A 13,543-nucleotide genomic window follows, 5' to 3' on the forward strand; every position below is an offset into this window, starting at 1 on the left:
TATTTCAGCATCCCCACATACTTGGTGTGTTCCAGGGAGGCCACATCATTCAGGTTGAATACAATAATGATGGCTACAAGAGGGGCAGAAATAGTCCCAGGTTGACAGGGAAGATACGAGTGGCTCATTTACATAATCCCCCCAGCCCTAGATTACGAGACCAGGCGTACTCACTTACACCATTTCACCTAAACCCTTACCTTGAGCTCCTCGATAGTAGGTTGATGCAATGCATTTGAACCTCTCCTGTCCAGCAGTATCCCAGCTGGGAGGAAGGAGGGGTAAAACACAGGTATGGGGGTGTTGGATAGGTGGGGTGTAGGTGCTGGAGAAATGGCTAGAAGGGGTGGAGGAAGCACTTACAGCTGCAGACTGAAGGGGATGCCCAACACCTCAAATCGTTCCATCTCAAAGTCCACGCCAATGGTGGCCTTGTAATTCTTATCGAAGGTATCTTTACAGAACCTGAGGAAGCACCAGATGCTTTGTCCCTGAGCCCAACCCACCTGGCTAGTCCTGAGCCACCCCGTCCAGCCCAACCCAGCTCAGCTCTAGCACCCTCTTACCTATTTATGAGACAAGTCTTCCCCACTGACAGGTCCCCCACCACGATGACCTTGGAGATCTTAAATCTGCTGGACGTAAGATGGGGCAGGAGGAATAGGTACAAGCTCTTTCACTCTAGGGAGTCCCAATGTTCCCTAGTAGGTTCACGAGGTAGCTGCACCATAAACAGCAGGCCTCCTAGGTAACTTGCCTGGACAGATGTGCTGGCAAGGAGCGTTTTGTGCTTCAGTATCAGAGACAAGAATTTGAATCTTAGCTCTCACACTTACTAGCTGTGTGACTTAGAATGTTATTTAGGCTCTTTGTCTCAATTTCAATATTTATTAAGTGGAGATTTAGAATATATTTTATGGGGTTGTTATGAAGGTTAAAATGAGCTAACGTTCAATATTCTGAAACAAATTCCCCCGCCCCCCCACATTTTAACATTTCCGAAATCAGGATACAGCTTAAAAGTAATGGTGTTTTCCATTTAATAAGATAATAACAACAGTATCCAACACACTACCTGGCACATAGTAAATGCTCCCTTAATGGTGGCAACTGCCATTAGTAACTGTTATTAGTATTCTTCCCCGCCATGGGACACATCAGTGCAGGTACAGCGTCCTCCCCTCCCTTCCCCCGGGGCTCAAATGGATGGTATGTGGAAAGCTGAGCTGGTGACCACCCCTTCATGCTGCATACCTTCTCTGTGTCAGAAACTGAACTACCACCTTTCTACCTAACCCTATTTCATAGGACACACCAAAACTTTGCTGGGAATAAAGGAGTCGGTTAACACAAGGGCATAAAAAAGGGGGACTAACCATATAGCTGGTAGAGGCCGCAATGGAGCCACAAGGGGTTGGACATTACCCTTGCTTTGACTACAGAATCTCCTGAGACTTCCTTTCTTTGTTTTGGGTGTCTCCAACTCACCCCACGGTGCCTGTCCGGTGTTCCTGGCAGGCGCAGGTGACGCGGGGGTGGAAATCTTTGAGCACGTGCAAAGCGGCCTCCTTCCTCAGGCACTGACAGGGTTGTAAGAGAATGGAACTTACCCACTCCTGGCCCTTGTCCCGCAGCTAAGACCCCAGGGCTGGGGGTGGGGAGAGGACCACTCAGAAGCAGCAGGCCTAGCTCGGCCGCAGGGCTGGGCCCAAGCCTCTAACCGGTCTGGTGCCGCCTCCTCTCCGCCCATACTCCACCGCAGCCAGAAGCCCGACGTGGCCCTGGCGCCTACCTGGGGCAGCTCCGCCAGGACGCGGTCCCTCCGCACCGGCGCCAGAATGTTCATCTTGTCTGCGGCCTTGCGGGGCACCCAGAGAAGGCGCGGAGGCCTGATCCGCCCCAGCGACCCGAGCCCGTGCAGACCCGACAATCACACGCGACCTAGGTGTCCCGACTATAACTCGGGGCCACGGAGAGCCTACGGGAGCCCGGGGCCTTGGGGACGCTACGACCACCGCGGGCCACGGGGATGAGACAATCACCTGGGGCCGGGGCGAACCCACAATCACCCGGGCACGGGGAGTCCCGAAGATGACTCGGGGGCGGGGAGGCCCCTCGGTCGCCAAATGTGGGCGGGGAGTTCCGTCTCGGGGTTCCCGGGCCCGCGCAGACCCTACAATAACTCGGGGCCGGATAGTTCCTACAATAACTCGAGGCCGCGGAGACCCGACGACAACTCGGGGTTGAGGCGGCCCCACCATAACAGAGTGGCCCCGGGGCGCGGAGCAGCCCCGCCGCACGGGGTCAGTGTGGGCAGGGAGCGCGCTGCGAGGCCCGCGAGCTGCGGGAAGAGGGGGCGAGCCCGCGCAGACCCTACAATAACTCGGGGCCGGATAGTTCCTACAATAACTCGAGGCCGCGGAGACCCGACGACAACTCGGGGTTGAGGCGGCCCCACCATAACAGAGTGGCCCCGGGGCGCGGAGCAGCCCCGCCGCACGGGGTCAGTGTGGGCAGGGAGCGCGCTGCGAGGCCCGCGAGCTGCGGGAAGAGGGGGCGAGGGGCCCTGTCCGCTGCAGAGAGCCTCCTGGCAGCTCCCGGCCTCGCAGCCCGCTCGGCCTCCCCCTACTCTCCTCCTCCCAGCAATGCCCCAGCTCAGTCTCCCCCGCCCGACGGGCACCAGTACTGCCCCCACTCATGCTGGAACCTCCTGATCCGGATCCCTCAGGTTGCTCTGCCCTGCATCTCTGTGCTGGGCTGCGCCTCCACGGGGACCCTTACCCAGCCGAATTGGTGATGGGGAATCGGTGATTGCTGCGTAGTTTCTAGCTGGGCCAGGATCCGCGGGGAGGAATAAGGGGGAGAGAAGGGGCCCAAGGAGAGGCGGCGCTTCCCTTCTCAACTCCAGGCCCAGAACATGACTCATAGAGTCTGCCCCCACTCGCCCTTCTGTCCTGGGAGGTGTTGGGGGGAAACGGAGAGGGAGTGCCAGAGGCCGGGCTGTATGCCCACCATAGAGAGAGACGTCCGAGATCTAGCGTCTTTTTCTCGAAGGCTATGGTGTTGATTGAGGGATGGGGAAGCTGAAGACTAAACCACCTCCCTCGATGGAGGGTAAAGGAGGGCCAGATGGACTGGGAACTCCGCCCTCTACGGAGCTCACTGCTCCAGAACATGAGGACTCCCCTCTGGTATGGGCGTTCTTCGCTCTAACTCCTTTGGAATCTTCCCAAGGACTTTTACATTTTGTAGTTCTGCAGGATGGAAGAAGGGGTAGCACACAACAAATCTCACCGTCAAAGGGGAAATATGGTTCCAAGAGGCAAGAGGTAGGTTAGAAAGGGCGGGGTGGATGTGGGGGTAGACAGAGACCCTCAGAGAAGTAAACCAGTGTTAACCTTGCTCTGTGTCCGGAACTGAATCTGAGTATGCAAAGATGACTTGGGCAGGGAAGAGAACACTACTTAGAGGGGACTGTGAATGGAATTGACAAGAACTAGCGAATGCTGGACAAATCTGTGCGCTGGGTGTTTGGAATACTGGTAGAGTTTCTTCAAGAGTATTATCGGGGAAACGCATGAAATCTATCACAGGTAAAGAGGGGAGGAGATGTGGCCACCTTCTACTTGCTGATACTTTCCTTGTTTCCTTTTCCAGGTGTTGTCTAGGAAGTTGGGCCCGACGAATTCTACTCTATTGTTCTAGAACTTAGCTTCATTTTCCCTGAGTCAGTCTAACTATATTCATTCCAGTTTGCAGTGTTACTGTCTCCTGTGAACGTAATCTTCTTCCCTGAAGTTGCTCAAGATGGGAAACGCTCAGAATGAGAACCAAGCGGCCGCCTGCTACACCATTTGTCCGACACCGCATAAACTGATGACTCCAAAAACTACAACCCCCAAGAGTCTTTAGTGTTTTTTTAACGAAGGAAGGAATGGCGCATGCGTAATCCCTCACGAGGACACAAAATTTAACTACCATTCCCGGCGGGCACCGCGATACACATTACCCAATCAACTTTAAGTAAGAGACATCGCGAGTCTTCGGTGAGACTTGGTTCTATAAGCCCATGGGAATGGGTCTGGGGAACTCTTTTCACAAAGATGGCGCCGAAAGCGAAGAAGGAAGGTGTGTGCTCGGGCTGGGGCTGGGGCTAGGGTTAGGGGAGCCACAGCTGACTGGCCTGGGGTCCCTGCAGAGTGAACGAACTGAAAGGACTATGGCTGGGCTGAGACATAGGGTGTCTGTTCCGGAGCTGCTCCCGGCGCTCTGGCCACGCTGCGGCACGCGTGGGCCTAGCCGCACAGGCTGGGTTTTAGTGAGGGGGGTTGGGGAGGCAAGCTGACATAGTTCGCTCTGGGAGCTACACGCATCCACAGGCCTGAACTACATGTCTCCAAAACTAAGGAATCAGGGCCCTTAACTTTTTTTTTTATCCCCAGTGTTAGAAGGAGCTATATACTCTCCCAGGATGGCTGTGCGATGGCATATATGAAACTAGCACACATCCTAGCAAATATCAAGCTTTCGATCACTGTTAGTTACCTTTTTCTATGTCGTATCCTAGCGTTACTCCAAGTTTGCCCCAATATCGTGCATATGATGGAAAAATTTTAAACACCTGAGACGTGATGTCTTCAAAGGAACCGCTGATGCACAAATGGCGTGGGGCGCCCACTACCGGTTTTAAGGCCGGAAGTGATCGATTTCTGAATCCCGCACCCTCATTTTCTTCTCTCAGCCCCTGCCCCTCCTAAAGCCGAAGCCAAAGCAAAGGCTTTGAAGGCAAAGAAAGCAGTGCTCAAAGGCGTCCACAGCCACAAAAAAAAGAAGATACGCACATCACCCACCTTCCGACGGCCCAAGACACTACGGCTCCGAAGACAACCCAAATATCCTCGGAAGAGGGCAAGAGCGCACCGGAGAAACAAGTCAGTACTCCCCTATACCAATGAAAAGATGTTTTGGTGTCCTTCGTTGGCAGTTACTAAATTTACCAAACTTGGAACATGGTTTCTTAAAAACATGTTGATACTTAATATGCTTCTCTAGTGGGGGTGTGAGATTGTTAATGCTGTATTTAATAAGAACAAGATAAGACATTTTTGCAATATGGGCAAGAATTGTTTAAAACAACCTAGAGTTACCGCTAAGGTTGTTAGATTAATTATCACTTTATATGTTGTTAGTTTTAAAGTACACTTTCTTAAGAGTATAAAGTAGGACTTAAATATTTTTTGTTTCGGAGTCTCAAGTTTAGTTTGTTCTTCATAGCACCTGTTGCTGTAGGGAGTAGTCTTTGAGGGTGAGGCTATGGGATCATTCTAGGTTGATTAAGGAGATACATTCATCTGTACTGGCCAGTAAAGGCTTGCAACAGTATATGGAAGCTTCATTCACTCAATTTTTACACTCAGGTAATGGGTAGGGGGAAATGGGTAAAAAGAGTTATTGAACGTTTTGGCATCATGCTGCTTATAACTGACCTTAGGGACCACAGGTGAGAGTAGAGTCATGGTAGTAGTTGCTATCAATAGGTTTCTGCTACCCTTACTGCTTCCTAAGTAAAAGACAGGAGAGTGGTTTGTGTCTGTGGACAGACTTTACCATTTGGATCTAGAATTTAGTGTAATGAGAGGTTGAGGCCTGACCTTGAGCTTCAGAATGGGAAGGTAGTGTCTGTGAATAGACCCTTGCTTCTCTGAATTTCAGGGGGAAAGCTGTGTTTAGGTATGTTCAAGCCACTGTAAGTTTAACTTAAGCTGTAAATAAAAACTTGCTCTGTAGACTTGATGGCCCTCAAGCCAGTTTTCACCAACTAAAGGGGGCAGAAATGGTCTATGCAGCCTCAAGGAAGTACCAGTATTCTTTAGAACCCTAACTTGGGTTTCAAGATGCTATAGTCTAGCTTTATATTCTTGGGATAAGTTGCTTAAACTCTTCAAGTCTCAAATTTTATCCAGAAATTTGCCCTCTAGAAATGTCGAGGTCAAAGAATGAAAGGGGTCTGGAACTCAAAGATGATTCTTTAATCACTTAAAGGATGAAAGCCCTTCAAGTGGAAGAAAGTACACATGGTTTCGCGCTCGGGCTGAGGCTCCAGGCCCATGGGTTTCAGGGTGCAGATGATGACACTGTTTAGCGACCAAAGTCTGACAAAAATGATTGCTACCTCATTGTCTGATGCACCTGGGCTCCAAAAGAGGGCCTGTCATTCTATTCGGCTCAGGCCAGGTGACCCCATTTTACTTCCTCCAGGCTTGACCACTATGCTATCATCAAATTCCCCCTGACTACTGAGTCAGCCATGAAGAAGATAGAAGACAACAATACACTTGTGTTTATTGTGGATGTCAAGGCCAATAAGCACCAGATCAAACAGGCTGTGAAGAAGCTCTATGACATTGACGTGGCCAAAGTCAACACCCTGATCAGGTAAGTGGGGCCCCATGGGATGGCTAGGGCCTCACTCAAGATCCAGGAAACTTGAATGGCTTAAAATTCCTGGATACTGCTTTGGGGGTCAGAAATAGGTTTCACAGTGTGCAATTCTTGAGAAATTATAGACTTTGGAAGACTCAATAGCTGTCCTGCCTCTAGGCTTTGATTTAAGGGGTTGGCACTCATTTTCTTGATCCCTACCGCTAGACAGAGGCAGGCACTAGAGTAAGATACAATTTATGTCAGATTACCTGGATTTAAATGTTCTGTGGTGCTTCCCGTAAAAAAGAATTGGCTTAGTAGCTTAGTGGCTTCCTTATCCTCCTCTGCACAGATGATGGAAAAATAACTCTTTAGAAAAGAATGACATGAACAAAGGAACCACTGATGTGCCAGAAGATTGGGGGACAGTATGGGAGCAATGAGGGCGGCAGTGATTAAGCCTTTCTTTTCCACCCTAGGCCTGATGGAGAGAAGAAGGCATATGTTCGGCTGGCTCCCGACTATGATGCTTTGGATGTTGCCAACAAAGTAAGCTGCTTTTGCTATGAACTCCTTAATACTCATCCCTGGGTGCAAATGATGAGTCTGTTTTTGACCAAAGCCTGATTTTTGCTGACTAGTCTTAACTGACTGACTGCACTGCACCCCTATCCTTAGTAGGTCCTACCCTGTGCCCACATTTTGCTTTTAAACCGTGACATTCCAGCTTAATCTTCAACTCTCAGTAACAAAGCTCCCTTTTGTTTTTCAGATTGGGATCATCTAAACTCAGTCCAGCTGGCTAATTCTAAATATAAAAATTTTTCACTATGTTTATGTCAATTTCTGATGGGGCTGGAGGAGAGGTCATACTGCGATGTATACACACTATAAATAAATAATGGAGTTTGGTCAAGACTCTAGGTCTACTTACCTTGTTGGAACACTCAATACTATCATTTCATCATATTTGTTACATTCCTGGCAGTGGGAGCTCAAAAAGCAGATATTTGTGACCCAGGCTAGGGTTAGTAGTCCCAGGACCACTAGAACTTGTTTCCATCATAGGGGTAAGAGAACAAGAAGTTTCATAAGAATCCCATTCCTTTGTCCCTGGAAGAGGCTTTGTATGAAACCAATACCCAGAGTTTTCATTAGCATCCATTTCAGGACTGTGGGTTGCCTGCCTTTCAGGTAGTACCTTGTCCACCTTGTCCCCACACCCAACTACCATGTCCAACCGGTCTTTCTGCTTCCCTCACCTCTTGCCCAAGAAAGGACAAGGACTTCAGAGTGCTTTCATTAGCGTTTTCAATAGTGGTGCAGGCTTGAAAGGTGGAAAGGTTGAGTTCCCCGGGTTTGAGGCCAAGCCACATCTCGGTTTATGTGAGGCTCTGCTCCTTGATTGTGTTTGCTGTCCTTGCCACAAGTCCCAGGCTCTGCCTCTCACTCTGTCAAGAATTTGTCTTTGTGTTGTTGGCTGGGCACACGTTCAGGGCAGAAGTCAGAGCGGAGGAGGCGGGAAAAGTAGATGAGAATCATGATGTCTAGCATGATCAGGACACCCAGCAGAAAGGTGCCCAGTGTCCTCTGGCCCACATATTGCAGGAAGAAATGGGTGAGGTAGACTTGAGGGGCCAGGCGGAAGAAAAAATACACAACCAAGTTGACATACTTGTTGATCCGGTAGAGGAGGTGATCCTGGGCATTGCTGATCTTCATCATCATGCGGATAGTGAGGAAGATGTTGCTAACTTCTACCAGCAGTGTTAGGACACCCCCACCTACAAAACGGTTCCAAAAGATGCCTGAAAAGAAGGCAGCCAGGGCCTAGAGGGCAAGGGAGAAAACAAATTAGGAAATGTCTGTTTAAGGGTAGTAGGTGAGGCTATGGATTGCTGGCCTCAAATAGTGAACCAAGGGCACATAGGATCCTCAGCATCCTAGCATGGGAAGATGTAAGACATAGGGTGGAAATTGGGTTAAAATACAGTTCTACCCTTTCTGAGGGTCAGAAAGGGCTAAAGTTGCTAGCACTGGGCCTATATACTACATCCCATGTTTCTCACCATGACATGATGGACGAGGTATTCCCAAGATGCCTCAGCCTGGTGGCTAACCACGATGTCCACAGTGTCATGGATGAAATACCCTAGCGGAGGAATGGGGCAAGAGGTTATGAAGAGGTTGAACAGGAAATTCCACCCACAGAATGCTTACTGGGCAAGGCTTACCTGTAGAGAAGCAAACGAGCAGATAGCCAGAAAGCGACCATGCCATCTCAATGTCCACCAGCATTTCGGGGGTCTGCCATATACTTGAAGGGAGGGAAGAAGGCAGGAGCTCATCTTTCCCTTCCTAAGTACCCTCAACTCCATTACCCTTGCCAGTACCGGGGAGTCTGGACTGGCTCTGTTGACTAACTGGGAAGCGACTAGGGGCTCGCTGAAACCCAGGTGTTTCCCGTTTCCCAGGTGAGGTTCCCTTCCCCTGGGGCCGCTGTCGCTCCCGATTGGCTAGCATTCCAGACAAGGAATCGTGAGACTGCATGGCCTCGGCGCCACCCCCCCCACCCCCCCGCGTGAGTGACTGGGAGAGTAAGGGCAGAATTCCCTAGCCACCTTCACTCCCCCGGTCCTTCACTCACCACAGCAGCGCCCAGATCCCTGACACAATGGAGTGGACGAAGGAGACGAGTAGATTGCGCCAGCGCCAGGTACGCAGGGGGTCGGCGCGCACGTGTGCGGGCAGAGGCAGGCGACAGAGCGCGCGCCGGAGCGCCCGGAAGGTCAGCGTGGCGCCCAGGAGCAGCAGCAGGGCGGGGTGCAGCAGTAAGGACATGCTGGCCCTTCCTGTCTGTCCGAACTCTAGGCGGCCGCCTCAGCCTCTTCGGGGAACTGGACTCCCTTTCGGGCCAGTCCAACCAGGACGCCTCGCCTGCGGGCCGCCAGCCTCACAGTTTTTCACAGAGCTCTCTAGGCCCCTTTGCTCCTCCCGCCCCTCCCAGCGGGCCTCTGCCCCCGCCCCTAGTCGCTGGCGCCCCCGCCCCGCCCAATCCGCCTGCCCCCGCCCCTCCGGCGTCTCTGCAGCGCGGAGGGCGCTATCCCCATTTCCCGGGGGCGGGGGTCTCCTGCGCCCCGCCTGGAATCCATAGACTTCGAGAGAAAAAGGGGTGTTCTGGGGCGCCCCTGCGGAAGCATCTCTCGCTGGCGCCTCCCGACTCGCTCGCTTGGCTTCATTAACCCGCGTCCCCACTTTCCCCGAGGCCAACGGCTCCCCAGCCTGGGCGGGTATTGCGAGAACTCTCCGCCCTCAACTCCTTTCTGGGCAAAGCTGGGCAGGACCCGTCACACAACCACATACTTTAAACCTGGGTCCTGGGGACGGGTCGGAGCCCCGCCTCGGACAGTGATCTCTGCCCAGACCCTGTTCTTCCATTGGATCACTAGCTTCTTCTGGCTAGAGACCGACGTGTTTACCTGCCTCTATCGCACCGAGCCGGTGCCTAGAAACTTAACTAACCCATCACTACCCCTCCTTCCAGCCCGCTCAGGGGCTCCTGGGGCCGAGCTGCTGTCACAATCCTCCCTCAGACAATCCCACCTCTTTTCGCCCGGCTCCCAGGAAGCTGAAGCGGGGAAGACGGCTCATTTGTCCAGGCAGCTACAGTGACCCTCACTCTTCAGGCCAGTGGCCTGGAGCAGTTGCAGCTGTGGCCACTAGATGTCAGCCTGTCTTCACCATGGCGTGGGATCCCCTCCCACCTTCAAAGGAACAAGGTGGTTACTTTTGGGGGAGAGGTAGCTAGCCGGACTATGGCGAACAGAGCGGCTAAGAGCCAGTCGGGAGTAAGAGGTGGAGATGGGAAAAGTGAGGGTGGGAGGAGTTGGGGGGCGAGAGAAAAAGTGTTTTGAGAGGGAAGAAAAGCCAGAAACCTTAAGTGCCAGAGACCCAAGAGCCAATAGGTTTGCGTGTTTGCTCTGCCTCGCCTAATGGCTCCAAGGTTACACATTAACCTCTGAGGGACTCCTGTGTCAATCAAGACCCGATCAGTTTCTGGTGAGAGCACGAGTTTCTTGGGGGAGTGGCTTTCCTCTCTGCGTTCCCCTTTGCTCACAGGGCAGCTTTGTCCGCCAGCCAACACGACCTGAACTTTGAGGGGACTCTTGGGGCCCTTTTAGTGGTCATTCCAGTGGGGAGGTTTGGGCACCCTTTCGAGGGGTGGGAGCAGAAGATAAACATCCCAGTCCTCATATGCCTCACCCACTCAGAAATAGGGACGCTGTACCTTATCTAAGCACTATCTTCTTGCTGCTTAACTGAGCTTTTATGGACTCACGCAGAGCAGGAGGTGCCAGGGAGACACCTGGAATTAAACTCTTTTCGGGTCAAGACTCTGAACAATCGTACTAACCAGCCCCTTACCGCTGGGCAGAAGCCTTAAACCCGTATCTGCCAAAGGGCTGTCTTTCCTCTTCCTTGATGCTTTCAGATAGTGGTCCACTTCTCTCCCATCTGCCCCTAAGGAGGTTCTCCATAGTTGAGCGTTGAAGGCAGATTACTCTGCTGCATTGCTCTGTATGTGCACCTGAGAGTTGAGAGTGATGACAAGCACAGTTTTCACTAGTTGGAACAGCCAGGAGACCCTGTCACATCCTCCCTAGGTGAATCAATTTCCACAGGTCGGGGTTTCCCCGGTCCCTCCCTAGGCAAACACGAAACTAATCGTGCTCCCTGCCTCACAGACGGGGAGCTCGGATGCTCTCGGTTCGGTTTTGGTGTTTATTGTTTGCGTGCCAATGAGGATCTGCTCTCTTTCCGAAACAGCGTTACTAGTGGGCAAAGAGGGGCCCAGAGAGGTCGGCCTTCGCTCCCCACCCTCACTCGGCCTGCGCCGGGCACCCCTCGGGTCTAAGGAAGCTTTGCGAGAGCCGGAAGCGGCCACTACTGTGGGAAGTGACTGGTACCATGCAGACCTTTGCGAAGTGCGCCAAAAAATGGCATGTCACTCCATTCCTTCCTTGGATCCTCCGGATTGGGGTTGCAGGAACGATGCAAATCATCAGAGATGTGAAGCTTTAGCAACACCTAGGTCTAAGTTGTCCCGCCCCTCAATTATCTTGCTGTGTAGGGGGCGTGGCTCTAGAGTGGGCGGGTCCGCGCACGCGCCACGTCTGGGTGTGTGGGGGTTCCGGAAATGTGGCTGAGAAATGAGATGGAGAAGTACGAGCGGATCCGAGTGGTGGGGAGAGGTGCCTTCGGGTGAGCCAGGGCTCTTGGGGGGAAACTACTCCGGGAGAGGGAAGATAAACCCCAGTTCTGTCCGAGAAATGCTGCCTGGTTAGCCCCGCCCCGCGGCGTGGGCGTCCACTCTTGGAAGCCCCGCCCAGGCTTCCGGCCCCAGTCCCGGCTAGGAGACTCCGCCTTAAAGAGGTCACGCCCCCAGCGAGCCTAAGAGCCTCTGCAGAGTTCTTTTCTTTGATTCCTGACTCATTCCTTCAACAAATATTGAGCGCCAACTATACATGTCAGTATCTTGGCGCTGGGTATACAGTTAAGACCAAAATAGCTCTCGGAGCTTACATAGTATAGGAAAAATTTACGACAAACGAGACATTGTTAAAACAGTTATTAAGTTGCGAGAATAGGGTACAACACCAGGGAAGTACTTATTTAGGGTGGTCAAGGAAGATTTTTCTGAGAGGTGAAGTTTAAAGCTAAGACTTGAGGCATGAGGACCAGTCTGACGGTGAAGACACAGCTTTTCGGGTGGTGGAAACGGCATATGTCTTCACGTGTGAAAAAATTCAGAGTATTCAAGGAACTGAGAAAAAGACCAGTATAATTGGAATGTAGTGGACAAGGTAAAGAATGCTATAAAATGTGAGGGCAGGGACCAGATTATAGTCTTGTAGGCTCAGGTAAAGGTTTTGAATTTATTTGCTGTGTATAGGGAAGAGGTTTAAGCAAAAGATAAAGTCTTGATATGATTTCCATTTTTAAAATATCACTCTGGCTGCTGTGTATGTAGAACTTAGATTTGACAGCGACAAGAGTGAAAGGGACCATTTTTGAAGGCTGTTTCAGTATTTTAGGCAAGAAATGATTGGGCCAGCAGTTATAGCAGAGGACACGGAAATAAATGGGTTCACAATATTTTGGAGGTAGAAGCAGGATTTACTGATGTATTAGTGTGAAATGGAGGAAAGATTCTGGCATGATTTTCAGGTGTCTGATTTTAATAACTGGAGGATGGTGGTGTTATTTGCTGAGATAGAAGAGACTGAAGATTTGGGGAACAGGAATCAAGAGTTTTATTTTGAATTTGTTAAAATTTAAGATGCTCGTGAGCCATTCGGGTAGAGATGCAAAACAGGCAGTTGGATATAGGAATTGGCCTCAGAAGAGAGGCCTGCTTTGGAGATATAAAATTGATACTTAGATGATCATCTTATAGTTCATTCATTCAGTAGATACTTATTGAGCTCCTACTATGTGCTGGGGTATGTACTAGGTTATGCACTAGGGATATAGTAGTGAATAAGAAAGAACAAGAACCCTGCTTTTATGGACACTGACTACAGACTTGGAAGAAAATAATAGTATGAATGACTTCTACTCATTGTGCATTTTTGATGTGCCAGGCATTGTGCTAAGTGCCTTACATGCATTTTCTTATTTGATCCTCTCGACAGTCCTGAGGTCAGTTCTTTTTTCCAAATGATAATGTCACATAATCCAAGACCAGATAACTAGTAAGAGGAGCCAGGATTTGAACCCAGGAAGCTAACTTCAGAGTCTGTGGAAACTTAGAGAAATGAAGACTAACTTTGCCTCATTGTGCCTGTGGTGAAACTGAGTCTCACAGAGTTTGGTTTGTCCTCCCCATTCCTAAACTCAGGGTTCTGTGCACTTAGGTAGATGGCCTCTTTAGTCTAGGTGCCATTCCCCTCTCTTAAGTCTAGTTGCCATCCAGTTATCAGGTCTACCAAGCCTGATATGTGGCTAGCGGCTCACCTGTTACTGCTATACTCTGTATCTTCAGGATTGTGCACCTGTGCCTGCGCAAGGCAGACCAGAAGCTGGTGATCATCAAGCAGATCCCAGTGGAGCAGATGAC

At 51.0% G+C, this 13,543-nt stretch overlaps 4 protein-coding genes and 4 non-coding genes across 12 annotated transcripts in view; 6 read left to right on the forward strand and 2 right to left on the reverse strand.

Moving 5' to 3' along the window:
• The window catches only part of RAB34 (RAB34, member RAS oncogene family), a 4,830-nt gene extending 1,130 nt beyond the window's left edge, over positions 1-3,700 (reverse strand). The window contains exons 1-7 of one of the 3 annotated variants that reach the window (XM_025041626.1): positions 2,782-3,700; positions 1,793-2,005; positions 1,489-1,580; positions 567-635; positions 364-465; positions 201-265; positions 22-73 (exon numbers count right to left, since the gene is read on the reverse strand). In XM_025041626.1, coding sequence (XP_024897394.1) covers positions 22-73; positions 201-265; positions 364-465; positions 567-635; positions 1,489-1,580; positions 1,793-1,846 — 434 coding nt within the window. In that variant the 5' untranslated portion in view covers positions 1,847-2,005; positions 2,782-3,700. The remainder of the gene's footprint in view (positions 1-21; positions 74-200; positions 266-363; positions 466-566; positions 636-1,488; positions 1,581-1,792; positions 2,006-2,781) is intronic. The other 2 variants (XM_015599247.2, XM_006925010.3) reach the window with 2 other exon arrangements.
• A 274-nt stretch (positions 3,701-3,974) lies between these two features.
• On the forward strand, positions 3,975-7,341 carry RPL23A (ribosomal protein L23a). The gene is made up of 5 exons (XM_006925011.3): positions 3,975-4,128; positions 4,742-4,931; positions 6,259-6,435; positions 6,903-6,972; positions 7,196-7,341. The coding sequence occupies exons 1-5, from the start codon at positions 4,104-4,106 to the stop codon at positions 7,208-7,210; spliced, it is 477 nt and encodes a 158-aa protein (XP_006925073.1). The 5' UTR covers positions 3,975-4,103; the 3' UTR covers positions 7,211-7,341.
• LOC112473440 lies at positions 4,594-4,658 on the forward strand. The gene has a single exon (XR_003044006.1). It is a non-coding gene; the product is annotated as a small nucleolar RNA SNORD42 (small nucleolar RNA).
• On the forward strand, positions 6,119-6,190 carry LOC112473446. Its single transcript, XR_003044012.1, has one exon. It is a non-coding gene; the product is annotated as a small nucleolar RNA Z17 (small nucleolar RNA).
• Positions 6,770-6,834, forward strand: LOC112473441. The gene has a single exon (XR_003044007.1). It is a non-coding gene; the product is annotated as a small nucleolar RNA SNORD42 (small nucleolar RNA).
• On the forward strand, positions 7,014-7,085 carry LOC112473447. The gene has a single exon (XR_003044013.1). It is a non-coding gene; the product is annotated as a small nucleolar RNA Z17 (small nucleolar RNA).
• A 110-nt stretch (positions 7,342-7,451) lies between the features above and the next one.
• On the reverse strand, positions 7,452-9,435 carry TLCD1 (TLC domain containing 1). Its single transcript, XM_006925012.3, has 4 exons — positions 9,071-9,435; positions 8,658-8,740; positions 8,493-8,575; positions 7,452-8,253 (listed from the first exon to the last, which is right to left on the reverse strand). Exons 1-4 carry the CDS (start codon positions 9,262-9,264, stop codon positions 7,870-7,872), a joined length of 744 nt encoding a protein of 247 aa, XP_006925074.1. The 5' UTR covers positions 9,265-9,435; the 3' UTR covers positions 7,452-7,869.
• Positions 9,436-11,583: 2,148 nt separating this feature from the next.
• Positions 11,584-13,543, forward strand: part of NEK8 (NIMA related kinase 8) — an 8,491-nt gene continuing 6,531 nt past the window's right edge. For 2 of the 3 annotated variants that reach the window (XM_025041624.1, XM_025041625.1), the window contains exon 1: positions 11,600-11,685. In XM_025041624.1, coding sequence (XP_024897392.1) covers positions 11,634-11,685 — 52 coding nt within the window. In that variant the 5' untranslated portion in view covers positions 11,600-11,633. Of the gene's footprint in view, positions 11,686-13,468 lie in introns of all 3 variants that reach the window. The other variant, XM_006925172.3, reaches the window with a different exon arrangement.

This window comes from Pteropus alecto, unplaced genomic scaffold (assembly GCF_000325575.1).
Source record: "Pteropus alecto unplaced genomic scaffold, ASM32557v1 scaffold98, whole genome shotgun sequence".
In the NCBI taxonomy this organism is placed as follows: domain Eukaryota; kingdom Metazoa; phylum Chordata; class Mammalia; order Chiroptera; family Pteropodidae; genus Pteropus; species Pteropus alecto.

Bases quoted from the DNA above. Each gene is read 5' to 3' on its own strand.
- RPL23A (XM_006925011.3), top strand. From the start codon at position 4,104: ATGGCGCCGAAAGCGAAGAAGGAAG. The intron at 4,932-6,258 runs GTCAGTACTCCC...TACTTCCTCCAG, and splicing joins AGAGCGCACCGGAGAAACAA to GCTTGACCACTATGCTATCA. The intron at 6,436-6,902 runs GTAAGTGGGGCC...TTTCCACCCTAG, and splicing joins AAAGTCAACACCCTGATCAG to GCCTGATGGAGAGAAGAAGG.
- TLCD1 (XM_006925012.3), bottom strand. From the start codon at position 9,264: ATGTCCTTACTGCTGCACCCCGCCCTGCTGCTGCTCCTGGGCGCCACG. The intron at 8,576-8,657 runs GTAAGCCTTGCC...TTCCTCCGCTAG, and splicing joins GCTCGTTTGCTTCTCTACAG to GGTATTTCATCCATGACACT. The intron at 8,254-8,492 runs GTGAGAAACATG...CTTGCCCTCTAG, and splicing joins ACCTCGTCCATCATGTCATG to GCCCTGGCTGCCTTCTTTTC.